General features: G+C 60.7%; 1 protein-coding gene across 1 annotated transcript in view; it reads right to left on the bottom strand.

Annotated features, from left to right (window-relative positions):
* Nucleotides 1–10,197, bottom strand: part of ADGRB1 (adhesion G protein-coupled receptor B1) — a 73,174-nt gene extending 62,977 nt beyond the window's left edge. Inside the window, exon 1 of the mRNA XM_012647947.1 lies at nt 9,423–10,197. Coding sequence (XP_012503401.1) covers nt 9,423–10,197 — 775 coding nt within the window. The remainder of the gene's footprint in view (nt 1–9,422) is intronic.
* Nucleotides 10,198–14,545: the final 4,348 nt, after the last annotated feature.

Here is a 14,545-nt window from a genome sequence, read left to right as displayed (position 1 = left end):
CTTCTGCCCGGATCCCTCCCACTGCATGGCACTCTGGCCTCTGCCATCCGCTTGTCTCCAGTGGTGCCAGGGCCCACGCACTCCCCCAGCAGCAGGCCAGGGCGGACTTTCAAAGGGCCAGCAGCCCTCCCTGAGTGCCTACTCCTGGCCAGGCTCAGAGCCAGGCATTCGGCACCCATCGTCTCTGGGGAGGGCACCCCCGACATCACACAGCTTAGGGGATGGTGAAGAGACTGCTAATGGCATTGCCAAGGCCCACCCCTGGGACCCACTCTTGAGCTACGGCCCCTGCCCCATGCTGCCTGCTGGGGAGCACTGAGGGTCAGGCTGCTTGCTCCAGGCTAGAGCAAGGGAGCTCCCCCACCACCCCGGGGGCTAAGAACCAGGCTAGCCAAGGGCAGGTCACACCTGGCCAGTCAGAAGGGCCTCTGGTGCCTCTTGCAGCCTTGGTCTTATCTGTGGCTTTAGAGGAGGAGCCCCCATCTCCTGGGGTGGGAATGCAGACTGCAGGAGACCCCAGAGTGGGGAGTGCTGGTGGTGGCCCCACCACCCACAACGGTCCAGGGTGTCACCTCCCTGGCCTTACACTCATCATCTGTAAAACAAGGATAATGGCAGACTTCCCAGCACTGACCAGTGGGAAGATAAACAGCAACGAAGGGCTGGGGGTCAGGGTGGACCCCTGGGGCCCCACATTGATTGGCAGCAAACCCATTGTCTAGATGGTTCCTATTGGGCGCTGATCTGGTCTTCCCATCCTGTCCCAAAAGGTAGCCAGAATCCTTTCCCTTCCCTGCCCCTGTGCTAGGAAAGGACCAGCAGGGGGCGCCAGGGACAAGTGGATGAATGCATTGGAGGGACCTGAGCGTCACCAACTGTGGGGTGGGGTGCCAGGGCTGACCCCCCGCTGGGTGGATAGGGTGGGAAGGGGAGTCCTCCATGCCCCCATTCCTGCTGCGGAAACTTCTCTCCCTTCCCTCACAGAGGCCACACTCCCATGGGTCCCAGAGAGGCAAAGCACTCGGGCCGAGGGCACACAGCAGCTAAGTCCCCAGGCCCTGCGCCGGGGGAGGGAGGTCGCCAGGGCAGCCTCCAGCAGGCAGGTCAGGGCCGCACCTGCCCACAGAACAGGCACAGGTGACTGGCTCTGACGCTACCCGTGACCGGCCCTTCATTGCTGTCACATGCCTTAACTCAGGACAAGGAAAGGAACCAGGACTTCAACTGGGGGTCAGATTCCAAATGCCTCCCCAGCTAAGGCTGCCTGCCAGGACTGGCCAGGGCCTAGGCACTCGGTCTTGTGTTCCCACCTGTGGAAGGCACCCCATGCCATGGTTCTGAGACGGGGGAGCAGAGGAGCCTGGGGAGGCAGGCCTGGAGACAAGGGCAGGGTGGCAGGTCCTGCCTGTGCTCCCCCCACCCCCGCTGCCCCAGCCCAGCCCCCACGCGGAAGCCTGAGTGACGTGGAAACTGGCAGTGGGCGGCAAAGAGAGGGTGTCCAAGCCAGGCTAATCGGAGGATGCCACTTGGTTCCCATGGCAACTGCTGCAGAGTGCAGCCTTTCGGGATAGACCCAGGTTAGGCCTCAGCTGCCAAAACACCCACTATTTCAGAGCTGGTTACCTTGGTGACCCAGGTGGTAAGGATGTGGTTGGGGGTGGGGGGAGAAGAGGTGGGGGCACACCAGGAAAGGGTGGGGAGGGGGACCCTGGCTCAGAGGATGACCCCCCCCCAAGCATAACCCTGACTCTGGTCACATTGAGCCCTGATCCAGGTCACCCCCTGAGCCCTGACCCTGGGTGCATATTGACCCCTGATCCTGGTCACACACTGCTTCCTGACCCTGGTTGTGTACTGAGCCTTAATCCTCATCATACAATGATCTCTGATCCTAAGTATAGAACCCCTGATCCCCTATCACATACTGAGCCCTGATCCCAGTTGCAGACTAATCCCCTATCTTGGCCATGCTCCTGCTACTAACGGACATTCAGAAAATGGTAGCTGCTATTTTTATTATCATTTTAGTTTTTAATGTGTGTTCCCACTCACAGCAGATACTCAATAAATGTTTGTCCAGCGAAGGCACCAGTGCCAGAGGGGGAGGTACCCAGGAAGGACCCACAGAGTAGGGCGCAGAAGTGCTCAAGCCACCCTTTGCTGGGTGGCCACCATGTGTCTAGGCTGGGTGGGTTGCAAAGGGGCAGTGGAGGAGTGGGCAGGCCTGGGGGGTGGGCTGCCCCTCCAGGCCCGGAAAGAAGCTGCCATTCTTCCCCCACTCAATGCTCCCTCTGTCTGGAAGCCTCATTTCCATCTCATTAGGGGGATGAATAGAGCCAATTAATGGCCCGGGCAGCCCGGCCACCCAGGGGAAAGGGTGCGTGGTGAGGGGCTCCGGGCATCCTTCCTGACCTGGCGCCCCAGACTGGAGGCTGTGGGCTCCCCAGATCCCGAACCCCGCGTTGGCTGGGCTGGGGGTGCTGGCGGAGTCCCTGCCTCCCGCCCGGGGCTCTCCTCTGATGGAGGGAGCCATGTGCTTCCAGCCTCTTCCAGCAGAGGTCGCCCGAGTCCAGCGAGTTGGGCAGCACTTGGGCAGCCGGTCAGTTCCTGCCCATTCCCAGACTGCTCTGCCAAGCTGGGTTCCCAGGCACCCGCGGCACGGTCCAGGGCTGATGCCCCCAGCCCAGGCTCCCGGGAAGACCCCTGCCTCCCCTACCACCAAGTTAGGGCCTGTTCTGGGGCACCCAGACTCCTTCTTTGAGGCCTGGATCCAGAGCCCCTGCAGGGATGTGCAAAGGAAGCCGCAGGGGACAGGTCAGCTCCCTGAAGCCCCTGCCCAACCCAGCCCATGTTCCACAGCTGCTAGCCTAGCGGGCCATGAGTTAGCCCACACAGCAGCCAGCTGGCCTCAGAGGTGGGTGCCCTGACCCCCCACCCCCAACACCACTTCCCAGCTGAGGCTGAGAAGAGCATGGAGCTTTGTAATGTGCTGGGCCTTCCCTAAGCCCCTTGGGTACCATCTCCTGTAAGCGTCACACAGGCCCTACAAGCAGGTACTGTCCCATCCCATCCCCACCTCACAGAAGGGAAACTGAGGCTCACTGAGCTGGCCGAGGTGGCAAGTATGCAGGGGCTCAGGCTCTCTTACTGCTTCTTTTTCTTGGTCAGGCAGGTGCTTACAAGCCTGAAAGCTTGGGTCCCACCCTGGACACCTGGACACGTCACTGTCCCCGGGACCTCGGCTGTCAGGTGGGGTGGCAGAGGCTGCCAGCTACTGACTGCACACCCTTCCTCTCCATGTTTCCAGGAAGTGGAGCATAAACGCAGCCGTAACTCTCAGCCCCTCTTGCAGCCGGGCAGGCGCAGGGTGCGCTCTGGCCTCTGAGCGGAGGCAGGTGACGTGCCCAGGGCTGGGCCAGCCGTGGGAACTTCTCAGTGGATGATGGCACCCACGTGCGCACCATTTCCATGGGCCCTTCCTGCTACTTCCATCTGGAATGGATGTTGTCTACGATGGGGACTGAAGCCTTCTTGTTTTCTAGATTTTTCTAAATTGGCCCTTGTGCAAAAAGAGCGCTCCCCTGGCTAAGAGGACAAAGCCAGAAGTCCCAGACAGTGGAGGCCCTGGCACCTTTCCCAGCCCCTCCTGTATTCCCTGCCACCCGGGCTCCACCTGGAGTCCAAATCCCCCCAGTCCCGATGCCTGCTCTGCCCCTTCGACCCCAGACACTCCAGACTCCAGACACTCTTTACCAGGTGCTGGGTAGGGGTGGGGGCGTCCTGGAGTCCTGGAGTCCCAGGGCTGGATCTGAGCCGGACTCTAGCTGTCGCCAAAGGCCTTGCAGGGGAGTGTGGGGGTCACTGGCCAGGTGGGCCCAGGCCCACGAGGTGATGGCCCTGGAGGCAGGGCAAGGAAGGGGAGGTGCGCCCCCACTCTGCAGGCCAGTCACAGCCCCCCACACCCCTGCAGGACCCACCTGCCCGGCGGAGTGTATGTGGGTTCACATCACACACCCAGACTCCAGCTCCACCTCCCACCCCAGCCCCTGCAGACACACGGGGGCATCCCCCTCACACAGGGACACACACACATAGACACACAGGGGCACACATAAGAACACACACACATAGGGACACACACAGATATACATATACACAGGGACACCCACAAGAACACACACAAGGACACACAGGGACACACACACAGACACATACACAGACACACAGAGATGACATTTAGGAACACACATGGACACACAGGGACACACATGGACACACAGGGCACACACACGGAGACACACAGGGACACACACACACTCGCTCCCAGCCCCCAGGACGCTGCTTTTTCATTATCTTACATGTTGCTTCTGCAATAAAATTCTTTAATTAAAACATGAATATTTAAAACACCCCTTGAGAGAAATGGCCCCATCTCGTCGAAGGCAGAAGAAGGCAGAGAGACGATGGGAGAGAGGCTGGGAGAGGGAGAGACAGGCCGAGGCCCGGGTGGGAGTGGGAGCCCGGCAGCCGCAGAGGGGGCGGTGGGTGGCGGGCAGCAGAGGGAACAGTTGCTCTGGCCTGAGGAGTGTTCGCAGAGTCTGACGCGTGACATGGCCATGTGGCATTTGGACAGGCCGGTGGGGGGCAGGGCTGAAAATGGGCCACAGCCTCGTCTGGGCTGCCCGCTCGCTTGGACAGGGATGGGTGGACAAACCTGTCCCAGCTTCCCCATGGCCTGTGGTGAGGGACAGAGCTCCCTGGGCACAGGGCTCAGCATGCAAGATCCGGGGGTCGGCCACCTGTCCCAGCCCAGCTGTGTGTCTTCTGAATAGTTGTCTGACCTCTCTGGTCCTTATGCCACCCCATCTCCCCACAAACTCTCTGAGCAGAGCTCATTTCAGAGGGAGCCCCTGGTGGTACCAGGTGGCCAGAAGTAGCCCAGGTGGTACCACCTGGTGGCAGCATCAAGTGGTTCTGCTGTCAGCCTACCACTTACAAGCTGTGTGACCCTGGCCACTGCCATAATGTCTCTGTGCCTGATTTCACTCCACAAGCATTTACTGAGTGCCTGCCACGTGCCAGCTACTGTTCCACACTCTGGGTGGGGGGGCATCAGTGAGCAGGCAAATACCCTGCTCTGTGGTGCTGACACCTTGGCATGGACAGACAGGGAAGAAATGGACACAAGCAAGGGAAGTGGCCAGTGTGTGCACAGGGCACTTGTGCTGTGGGAAGAGGAACAGAGACAGGACGGGTCAGAGAGCTGGGCTGGCTGTTGACATTTTAAACAGCATGGTCAGCGCAGGCCTGACTGAGAAGGAAACACCTGAGTGAGGGCTTGCAGGAGGAAGATACCCTTGAAGCAGGTATCTGGGAAGAGTGTTTCTGGCAGAGGGGACAGCCCGTGCACAGGCCCTGTGGCACAGGGTGCCTCGATGGGGAGCCTATCTCATGGGCTGCTATAAGTGTAAACTAGCATTTTTAAAAAAAAATTTAAATTAAAAAAATCTTTTTAGAGACAAGATCTCACTCTGTCTCCCAAACTAGAGTACAGTGGCGCAATCACAGCTCACTGCAACCTGCAACTCCTGCGCTCAAGGGATCCTCCTGCCTCAGCCTCCTGAGTAGTTAGGACTACAGGTGTGTACCACCACGCCCAGCTAATTTTTTTCCTATTTTTTGTAGAAATGGGGTCTTGCTATGTTGCCCAGGCTGGTCTCGAACTCCTGGGCTCAGGTGATCCTCCCACCTCCACCTTCCAAAGCAATGGGATCACAGGCGTGAGCCGCCACACCCAGCCTAGAGTAAGCTAGTTAACATGTGAATGCTCCTGGCACAAAGTAAATGTTCAACAAATGGCTACTGTTATTACTGCTAAGATCATTTTTGCTCCCATGGTCCCGGAAGGATCAGGGCCACTGGAGTCCAGGGCATGGGGACTGGGGTCTGAGCTGTCTCTGCGCCTATCCCACCCACCCTACCCATGAAGATGAGCTCCCTGCTTCAAGTGGCTGCCAACTCAGCACGAAGGCTCTCTAGACCATGTTCCCAGCAGACTGCGGCCCTGCCTCTACACTGTGCTTTGTCAAAACTGCTGCACAGAGCCCAGCCTCGACACAGACACACACACACACACACACACACACAATGCATACCTTGCATGCACATACATACATGTATACATGAACACACAGGCACACGCACGCACATGCACACACACATACGTGTGCACACATCTGCCCGTATGCATATATGAGCACACATGTATACAATGCACTGCACACATAAACACAGAGCAATGCACACATGCACATACATAGGTGCACACACAGGTATGCATGAACACACATGCACACATACAATGCACTGGATGCACGCACACATGAGCACACCATGAATACACACATACATGGGTGCACACATAAACACAATGCAGTGCATACACACATACACAATGTACTGTACACATGCACACAACACATGCCATGCGTGCACACATGTGTACTTACACACATTCACACATGCACAATGTGCTGCATACATGCAAGCACATGTACACGCATACACACAAATGCACACACACCATACCTGGCCACACGCAAGTATGAAAACACACCTTCTCTCCTCCTTCTGAGCACCCCTTCTAGGCACTCCCTTTATCACAATCCCTACGTGCACCCCAAGCTGCCAAAACCTGGTCTCCACACCTCCCTGCCTCCAATCCGTGCCTGCTCCCTGAGCCCTCTGGAGTCGCCCTGCCTAATAATAAGTGAGAATATTGATATTTCACCGTCAACATTGCTTCTGCTTAGAAACACTTCACTCTAGTCCTCATTCCTCACGGAAATCTAGGAAAGAAGTTATTTTTATTTTTCCTGTTTTAAAGATAAGGGCCCGAGGGGATGAGAGAGCTGATGGAACTGGCCCAGGCACACACGCGAGCTGGGTCAGGCTGGGATCTGAATCCAGGCCCTGGGGCCCTGCATATGTGGCTCCAACTCCATTTCCAAGCATCCATTGCCCCACCCTGGCCCTGTCCTGGTGCTCCAGGTGCCAGAGCTGCCTGCTCACAAGACACTGCCACCTGGATGACCACAGGATCTCACACTCGAGTCCCACTCTGGCCTCCGGATCTTCCTCCTCCCGTGTCCCTCACCCCACTTTCCCACCTTGGGTTATGTCCTCATGCCTGGCCAGAAGCCTGGGAGGGGTTTAGCCTTCTCCTGCCTCCATGCCCACGTCCTTTCATCAGCAAGTCGTCAGCTCTACCTCCAAGGCTGTCCTCCTCCCTCTCCTCTGCTGCGGCTCCCTGACTGGTCCAGCATCGGCTTCCTCCTGGATGTCCCGGGCTGCTCCTCCGACCCGACAGCCATTCTGCTATCGCAGCCCCTGCAACTCACTCTTCTGCCTAAAGCCCTCCCGCGGCCCTTTGGTTCTCAAGATAACCTGCAAACTTCACCAGGAGGCCTGGCCAGCATGAGCTGCCAGGCTCCCGCCAGGGCCTGCACTTAGTAGGTGCTCAGCAGAGGAGTGAAATGCCACGCTTCCTCCAGCGCGGACTGCACCCGTCCCACCAGCACCCTCCGCTCATCAGCGTGCAGCTATCACACTCAGCTCTTGCCAGCTCCACGCTGCCCTGAGCAGTATTCGGCATTTCCCTGGCACAGTCGCTTCCCTGCGATGCTAATGAGGACCAGCTCTCGCGCGCTGGGTGTGATTGTGGGCCGGGCCCCTGAGATCCATCACATCCAATTTGAAAGAGCAACCCTGCAAAGTTGTCAGTATCTAGCAGATGAAGGAACCGAGGCTCAGAGGGGCTACGTGGCCGGGAGCAGCAGGGTGAGATGCAGGGCCCGGTCATCCTGCGCTTCCTACCCCCACACCAGCCACCACCTCATCTTTCTGCTCCTCAAAGAGCCCTCCATGCCCTTGGCTGAATTCTCTCCAGGCCCCTTAGACTCCTATCCCTGCTATACCACAGAAGTTGTCCTTGCCAAGGTCACAGTGACCTCCACTCTGCCGGGCTGGACGGTTGGTCCTCAGCCCTTCCTACCCGGCCACTGGTGGCACGTGATGCAGCCGATGGACCCATCTGTCTTGGTTTCCTGGGCCCTCAAAGCCCAGGGGCACTGCCCCCCTCCTCGGGCCACCGGAGAGGCCATCTGAACCTCAGACCTCTTCCCTCCCGACCCCCCAGTTTCCAATCTGAGATCCATGGCCCAGGGGCATGAACGCATCTGTGTTCCAGGATCACTGCATTCTTTTGTGGCCCCGCGGAGCCTATTTTATGCCTTTAAAGACATTATTCTTAGGAGTCCATAGAGCTCAGTGGCCCCTGGGAAGTTAAAGCCCCCAGAGGTCCCTAAGGGTCCCCATTGCCGTATGATGACCCTCCCAGCAGCAAGTCCCCAGCCTGGCCTGAGCAACAGATATGCCATCAGCACCTGCCTGGCATTGTCAACCCAAGCCCCTCAGATGCCCCCACATCCCATCTCGGCAGCAACCCCAGCCTCCCAGGTGCTCCGACCAAGACCCTGGGCCCCCTCCTCGCTCCCACATGTCCCAGGCATATGCAAGGCCGACCTCTTGCACCGAGGCCGGTCAAGCCCCCACCTGTGCAGGCTCCAAGGACCAGCCCGCCCCCCCCACCTCATGTCTTTGCACTTGCTGTTCCCTCTGCCTGGAATGCCATTGCCTCACGGCTCCCAGAACTTTGAACAAGGTCCCTGGTCCAGGTGACCTCCCTGATTTCCGAGGGCCCTGGCAGCCCCGCCATGATGGCCGGCCCTGCCCTGTCTCCGCAGCACCCTCAACGCCCAATGCGTCTGCTGCACCTTACCGTGTGGCGCCTTCTTCCCTCCAGTGAGAAGGCGGCTCTGGAAGCGGGGCTTTGCTGTTGTCTCCCCTGCCCCGCCGTGGGCGCTCAGTAACGAGCCGCCGAGTGCGTGATTTGTGTGGCCGCACCAAACTCAACCTGAAACTCCATCTCCTGACAACACCTCCAGAGAGCCCGCTCTGCTCACCTCCACAGAGCCTGGGCCCGGCCCCAGCATGGCCGTCCTTGCCAAGAGGCCCCTGCGTCCTCCGGCCTGGCAGCCTCTGGCCCATTAGAGCTGCCCTGCTTGAGAGAAACGAAGGACCATCGCCCAGCCAGGGATTTCAACTGCTCATCCTGGAGGAAATTAGGCCCCATTGTTCCCTCCTTCATTTGTTCATTCAACACTGGACAAGCACCTGCCAGGGGCCAGAGCCCTGCTGGGCCCCAGCTCCCCACCCTGGGCCCACCTGCAGCGAACGTGAACTCTGCGCTCCCCTGTCGGGCTGCTGGCCAGGCAGCCTGCGAGACCTTCACCCGCCCCCATCCAGTCGGCAGAGCCTGTCCGCAGAGCCGCCTCCAGGTCTTCTCCCGGCCAGTCACTCACCTGTGGCGCCGTGCCCGCCCCGGTCCTGGGTCAGGCTGGTGAGGCAGTTCTCAGGGCCACCAGCCACAGCGTCTCTCAAGCAGACGTCCCCGCGGGGAGCCAGGGGGCCAGAGGCAGGGTCGCTGGTGTCGCCACCCAGGCAGGCACAGGGGGTCTGCATGATGCCACAGGGGTGTGAGCTGCGGCTGCCAGCCAGACAGGCGTCCAGCCAGCGGCACAGCATCTGGCAGGCGGCCCGGCTGGGGTTGCGGTTGCCCACGACCAGGTACTCCACGGAGAAGTCATCGCTGGGCCCACCAGGGGGGCCGAGGTCGTCGTCATGGGGTGGCAGCTGGCGCCGCATCTGCAGGAACTGCTTGCTGGCCTGCAGGAAGGCGAGGGGCGCGGAGGGGTCGCACAGCCGCAGCACCTCGTCAAAACTCTCCACACCCAGGTAGGTGCGGGTGGACTCGAGGAAGGAGTCGAACTGGTAGGTGTGCACGCGGCCTAGGCCACCGCAGGGCGAGGGTGCCTTGGCCACCTTCATGTAGAGCGTGTAGCGTCGCGGGTCTGGGTTGCGCAGCGTCCAGGAGCAGCGCGAGGCGTTGGCGGGGAACACGGCAGCCGCCGAGAAGTAGCCGAAGAACTTGCCCTGCACCAGCGTGGCGCACGGCTGGGCCCCGGGCCCAGTGTCTGCCCCGACGGCCGCACGCGCCCGGCGCCCCAGCAGCAGCAGCAGCAACAGCAGCGGGGCAAGGATCCAGACGGGGCCCGGGGCGGCGGCCTGGCCCCTCATCCTAGCTCGCGCGGCCGCCGGGCTTCTGCGGGCTGGGCAGGCAGGCACAGGCCAGGCCTGGACATGCCAGGGTCCGGCGGTGGGCGGGGGCAGGGGGCCAGGGGTGGGGGTGCAGGACAAGGTTGGGATGGGGAGAGGGCCCGGCTTCAGGTGACAGAGAGGGCAGCGATGGCTTCGAAAGTCCAGGGCCCTGGCTCCTGCCTGTGGCCACCAGCAGCAGCTGCAAGAGAAATAGCAGAAGGGCGAGAGTGAGCCCCTGGGGAGGGGGCTCTGGGCCTCTCCAGTGCAGCCTGGCTCCCAGCGAGGGCAAGAAGACTATGGCCACATGCAGGCCTGGTGCCCTCCCAGGCACCTGCTCAGTCCACCTGTGTCTGCCACCCACCAGCGTGTTCACCTGCAGGGGCAGGACCCAGCCAGGGCAGCAAAAAGTGGCCCCTGCCCCACCCAGGCCTGAGCCTCTTGGCTGTGCCCGTCCAGCTAGTCAGCCTAGCATGGCTCCTCTGGGGCTGACCCCCTCTGAGTACACAGAGCCTGGCTCTCCCAGGCTCTCTGTTCCCTCTCCTAGCTGTCCTTTGTCCCTACTTGCCAACCTCCTTCCTCCCTGGGAAGATTCTGCAAACCCAACAGGAAGATAAGTGGGAGAGACAGTGGAGGAGAAAGGTCACTCTGGCCATGCCCCCCAGGCCTGGGGGTGGGGGTGCAGACTGCCGCAGCAGGAGTGACCGGATCCTTGGGGTGAGGGGTTCAGACTTGTGCCTGCTGTGAATGCCATCAGCTGGCCTCCTGCCTGCCCTGCTGGCCCCGCTGGCCCCGCATGCATGCCTGCCAGGAGCCTCCCCTCTGGCCTCCCACTCACCTTCTGTGCCACGGGCCCCCGTGCCCCATCGTGCCGGACAGCTCCAGGCACAGGGCCTGGGGAGGGACAGGGTGTGGCGCCACTAGGAGCCACCTTGCTCCACCGCTGCCTCTGTGAGGCCAGCACCATTACCCATCATTTCATATGGGGAAACTGAGGCTCAGAGAGAATAAGTGACTTACGTAAGGTCACAGAGTGTGTGGGAGAACCCAGACTGGCCCCAAACTTGTGCCACTGGGGGACACGTCCCAGCTCCAGGAGAGGGCCCTGGCTGAGTGACTGAGCACATATGAGCCACATGTGAGCAGGGGCACAGCAGAGCTGCCTGGCTCTGGGCCTTGACAAGTTCCTTCTGCCTCCAGGCCTCAGTTTCTCCACTGTCCCCAAAGCCCCTGCCCAGGCTGTCCATCCCACTGAGCCATTGGAGCAGGAAGGGAACTGCAGCCAGTCCCCCTCCCCCAGCCCACCTGGCCTCCTGGTGTGGACGCCTCCACTCTGCTGACTGCACACACACCAGCCACCTGTCCGTGGGACTTGCCACTTCCTGCTGTCTGGGCCCAGCTGGCCGGTTACACAAGGTCAGTCACCGCTCTGCAATCCCCTCCTGGCATCCTTCCTGCACGGGCCTTGTAGGCAGAGCAGGGAGCTGGGCTCAGGCAGCCTCTGTGCCTAGCCCCAGCCTGGGCCAAGGCTCCGAGCTAGTGGGAGCCGGGACACCAGAAGCTGGTTAAGGCTGTGCCTCTTACGGCAGTGTGGCCTCAGGCAAGTCCCTCACCACAGAGTCTCGGTTTCCTCATCTGTAAAGTGGAGGTGGGAGCCTCACTGCTCTCAGCAAGAGGGGAAGAGCTACACTGGGGGGAATTTTAGCCAGAGGGGCACAGGAGAGGAAGCAGGCTGGGGCTTCTGGACTCCCCCGGGAGCAGATGTGGCCAAACCCAGCCCTCCGTGGTCTCCCTTAGTGGCAAACCTTTGGGCCTCCCAAGAAGGGAATTTTTTAAAGAAGCACAAACCTACAATTTAAGCTTCTCATCCCCATGCCTCTGGGGCAGACCTGGGACAACGCTGCCCATGGCCCCTGCCTCCCAGAAGCCCCTCCTCCAGCCTCACCCCTGGACATGCCATGGACACGGGCATCGAAGACCCTGCCTGCCCTGGCCACCCACCCCATCTTATTCAGTATCAGAGGCCATGGCCAGGGTCCTGCAACCAGTCCTGGACCCACGAGGCCCCCACCCAGCCTCGCCTTGCTGCGGAGGTGGCGGTGTGTCTACCTGGTCACAACAGCTTGAACTCAGAGCCTCACCTGAGCCCAGACTGGCCCCAGCTGCAGGGCCCTCTCCCCTAGTCCCCACCTAATGTCAATGCCACTGTCAGCCCCCAGCTGGAGCCCCACCCCCAGGCAGGCTCTCCCCTAATGCCCCAGAGTCCCAGGAATCAGCTACAGCCTTAGGCCAATGTCGCAAAGCCCAGCAGAAACTCCAGTCCCACCTCCCACCCATGGCGCAGTGGCCTCACTCTGCCCATCCCCTGCTCAGAGTGCCAAGGAGGCCCCAGGCAATCCTGTCATCCCTGACTCTGAGTCAGTGGCACCCCCAAATCCACCACCTTCCTCCCAGAGGGACCTGCACAGCCTGACATGCCAGGGTCCACCTCCGGGCCCTCTCCTCCCAGATCACCCCTCCTCACCCCGGCCCCGGGCAGCTCCAACCCACAGCCCTCCCAGAACGGGGCTGGCTCTGGGGGCCTGGAATTCCAGGAGCAGGAGCGGGAGCTGGGATGCAGAAGCACCAGCTGCCCAGGGTTTGCGGCCACGACAGGGTCCTCTAGGGCCTCAGTCATTCCATCTGGAAAACAGGTATGGCCTGGAATAGACACTTAGCCATGAAAGCCGGGCTGTGCGGTGCCAGGGGTAGCGGGTAGCCACAACACCGTGTGCACTGCGCAGGCCCCAGCTCAGTGAGAAGACGGAAGAGTCCATCTCAGGCTTGAGGAGGGAGACAGGACACGTGTTGAGTCCAATCTTGTACCAGGCACTTTGTCTTCATAGCAGCGATCCCAGGTGTACCTTGTTATGGATCCATTTTACGGATGGACACGATGAGGTCCACAGAGCAGCCATGCCATAGTGGGGCCTCAGACCTAGTACTGGGCACCTGGGCCAGGCTTCCAGCCCAGGCCCACCACCCAATGCCTGTGTTCTCTGGGGTTCCACAGGGGCCCCTGTAAGGGCCACCAGGGAGTGGGGAGGGAGCGGTAGGGCTCAGGCCACTTCCTGGCACCCTGACATTCCCTACAGTACTCAGACTCAACTGCTCCAGCCCGGGGATTGGGGAAAGGCTCTGTCGGCCAAAGGGCATCCCAGCCGACAGGAGTTTGAGAACCACAGAACCAGCCTGGCCCTGCCTTTTCTGGCTGGGTCACAGCGCAGAGCTGGGCAGGAGGCCCAGGCCATCGGTGTGGACAGCTCCTCACTTGCCAGCAGGGCACTGGCCCCCACCTGCCACATCCACCCTCTGCCCCGCCCCCAGCAGACCTGCCAGTCCTGCAGCCAGCAGAGGTCTCCTTAGATTCCACCTGCCTGGCCCTCTCCCACTGGTCGCTCAGAGCCATCTCACACACAGGCAGGCCCAGAACTGGGCAGGGCCAGGCACCTGGGACCACCTCTTCGGGCTGCAGTACCCTCCTTGCCAGGCGGAGCTGACAGACAAGCCGAAACAGGGTGGGCGTCCAGGGGAGGCGTCCTGAGGGTGAGCGGGGGTCAGGGCCCAAGCTGATCTCCATCCAGGGTCCCTCTGCCTACTGGGGCGGGGGGGGGGTCTGTGTGGCATCCAGGCCAGGAGGGCAGTCAGTGGGGACAGAGGGTCACAGGAGACTTCCAGTGGGCAAGTGGGGGAGGGGTAGTGGCCCTTGCTGAGATGTGGGAGAGAGAGACGCCAACCTGTGTGGTGTCTGTATGCATGCGTGAGTGCATGTGGCATGTGCACATACGTGTGTCTGTGTGCACAGTGCAGGTACATTTGTCAACATGAGTGTCCATGGGTGAGCACATGCACACACACATGTAGCATGCTTATCCAAGGTCACACGGCAGGGGGAGAGCCCTGGTCCAGAGACAGGGCCTGGGAGGGTGCATTTAGTGATCCCCAAGGGTCAGCGGCCTCAGGGAAAGAGGACCAGGCCCGAGGCAAATGCTGGCTCCGCCCAGCACAGTGGCACCTTCTGCCCAGGATTCCTGGGCTGGCTCACACCTGTCCCTCAGCCACACCCGGCACTCAGGCTCCCTCGGCCAGGAGGGTGCCAGGGGTCTCCCCTGGAGGGTTGGACTAGACAGACTCTGAGTTCCAGCACTTAAAATCCATGCTGTGCTTCTCTGATGAGTGCCTTGGCTTCCCTGGCAGCAACTCGGCAGCCTCACCCCAAAAGGGACAGTTCACGTGTCAAGGACCCTGAAGGTGGAGACCTGGCCTGGCTGAATTCTGAACCCGCACCATC

This window comes from Propithecus coquereli, unplaced genomic scaffold, assembly GCF_000956105.1.
Source record: "Propithecus coquereli isolate 6110/MARCELLA unplaced genomic scaffold, Pcoq_1.0 Scaffold28, whole genome shotgun sequence".
Taxonomy (NCBI): Eukaryota; Metazoa; Chordata; class Mammalia; order Primates; family Indriidae; genus Propithecus; species Propithecus coquereli.
Note: the sequence above shows the minus strand (reverse complement) of the source record. Positions and strands in the feature narration are given on the sequence as shown.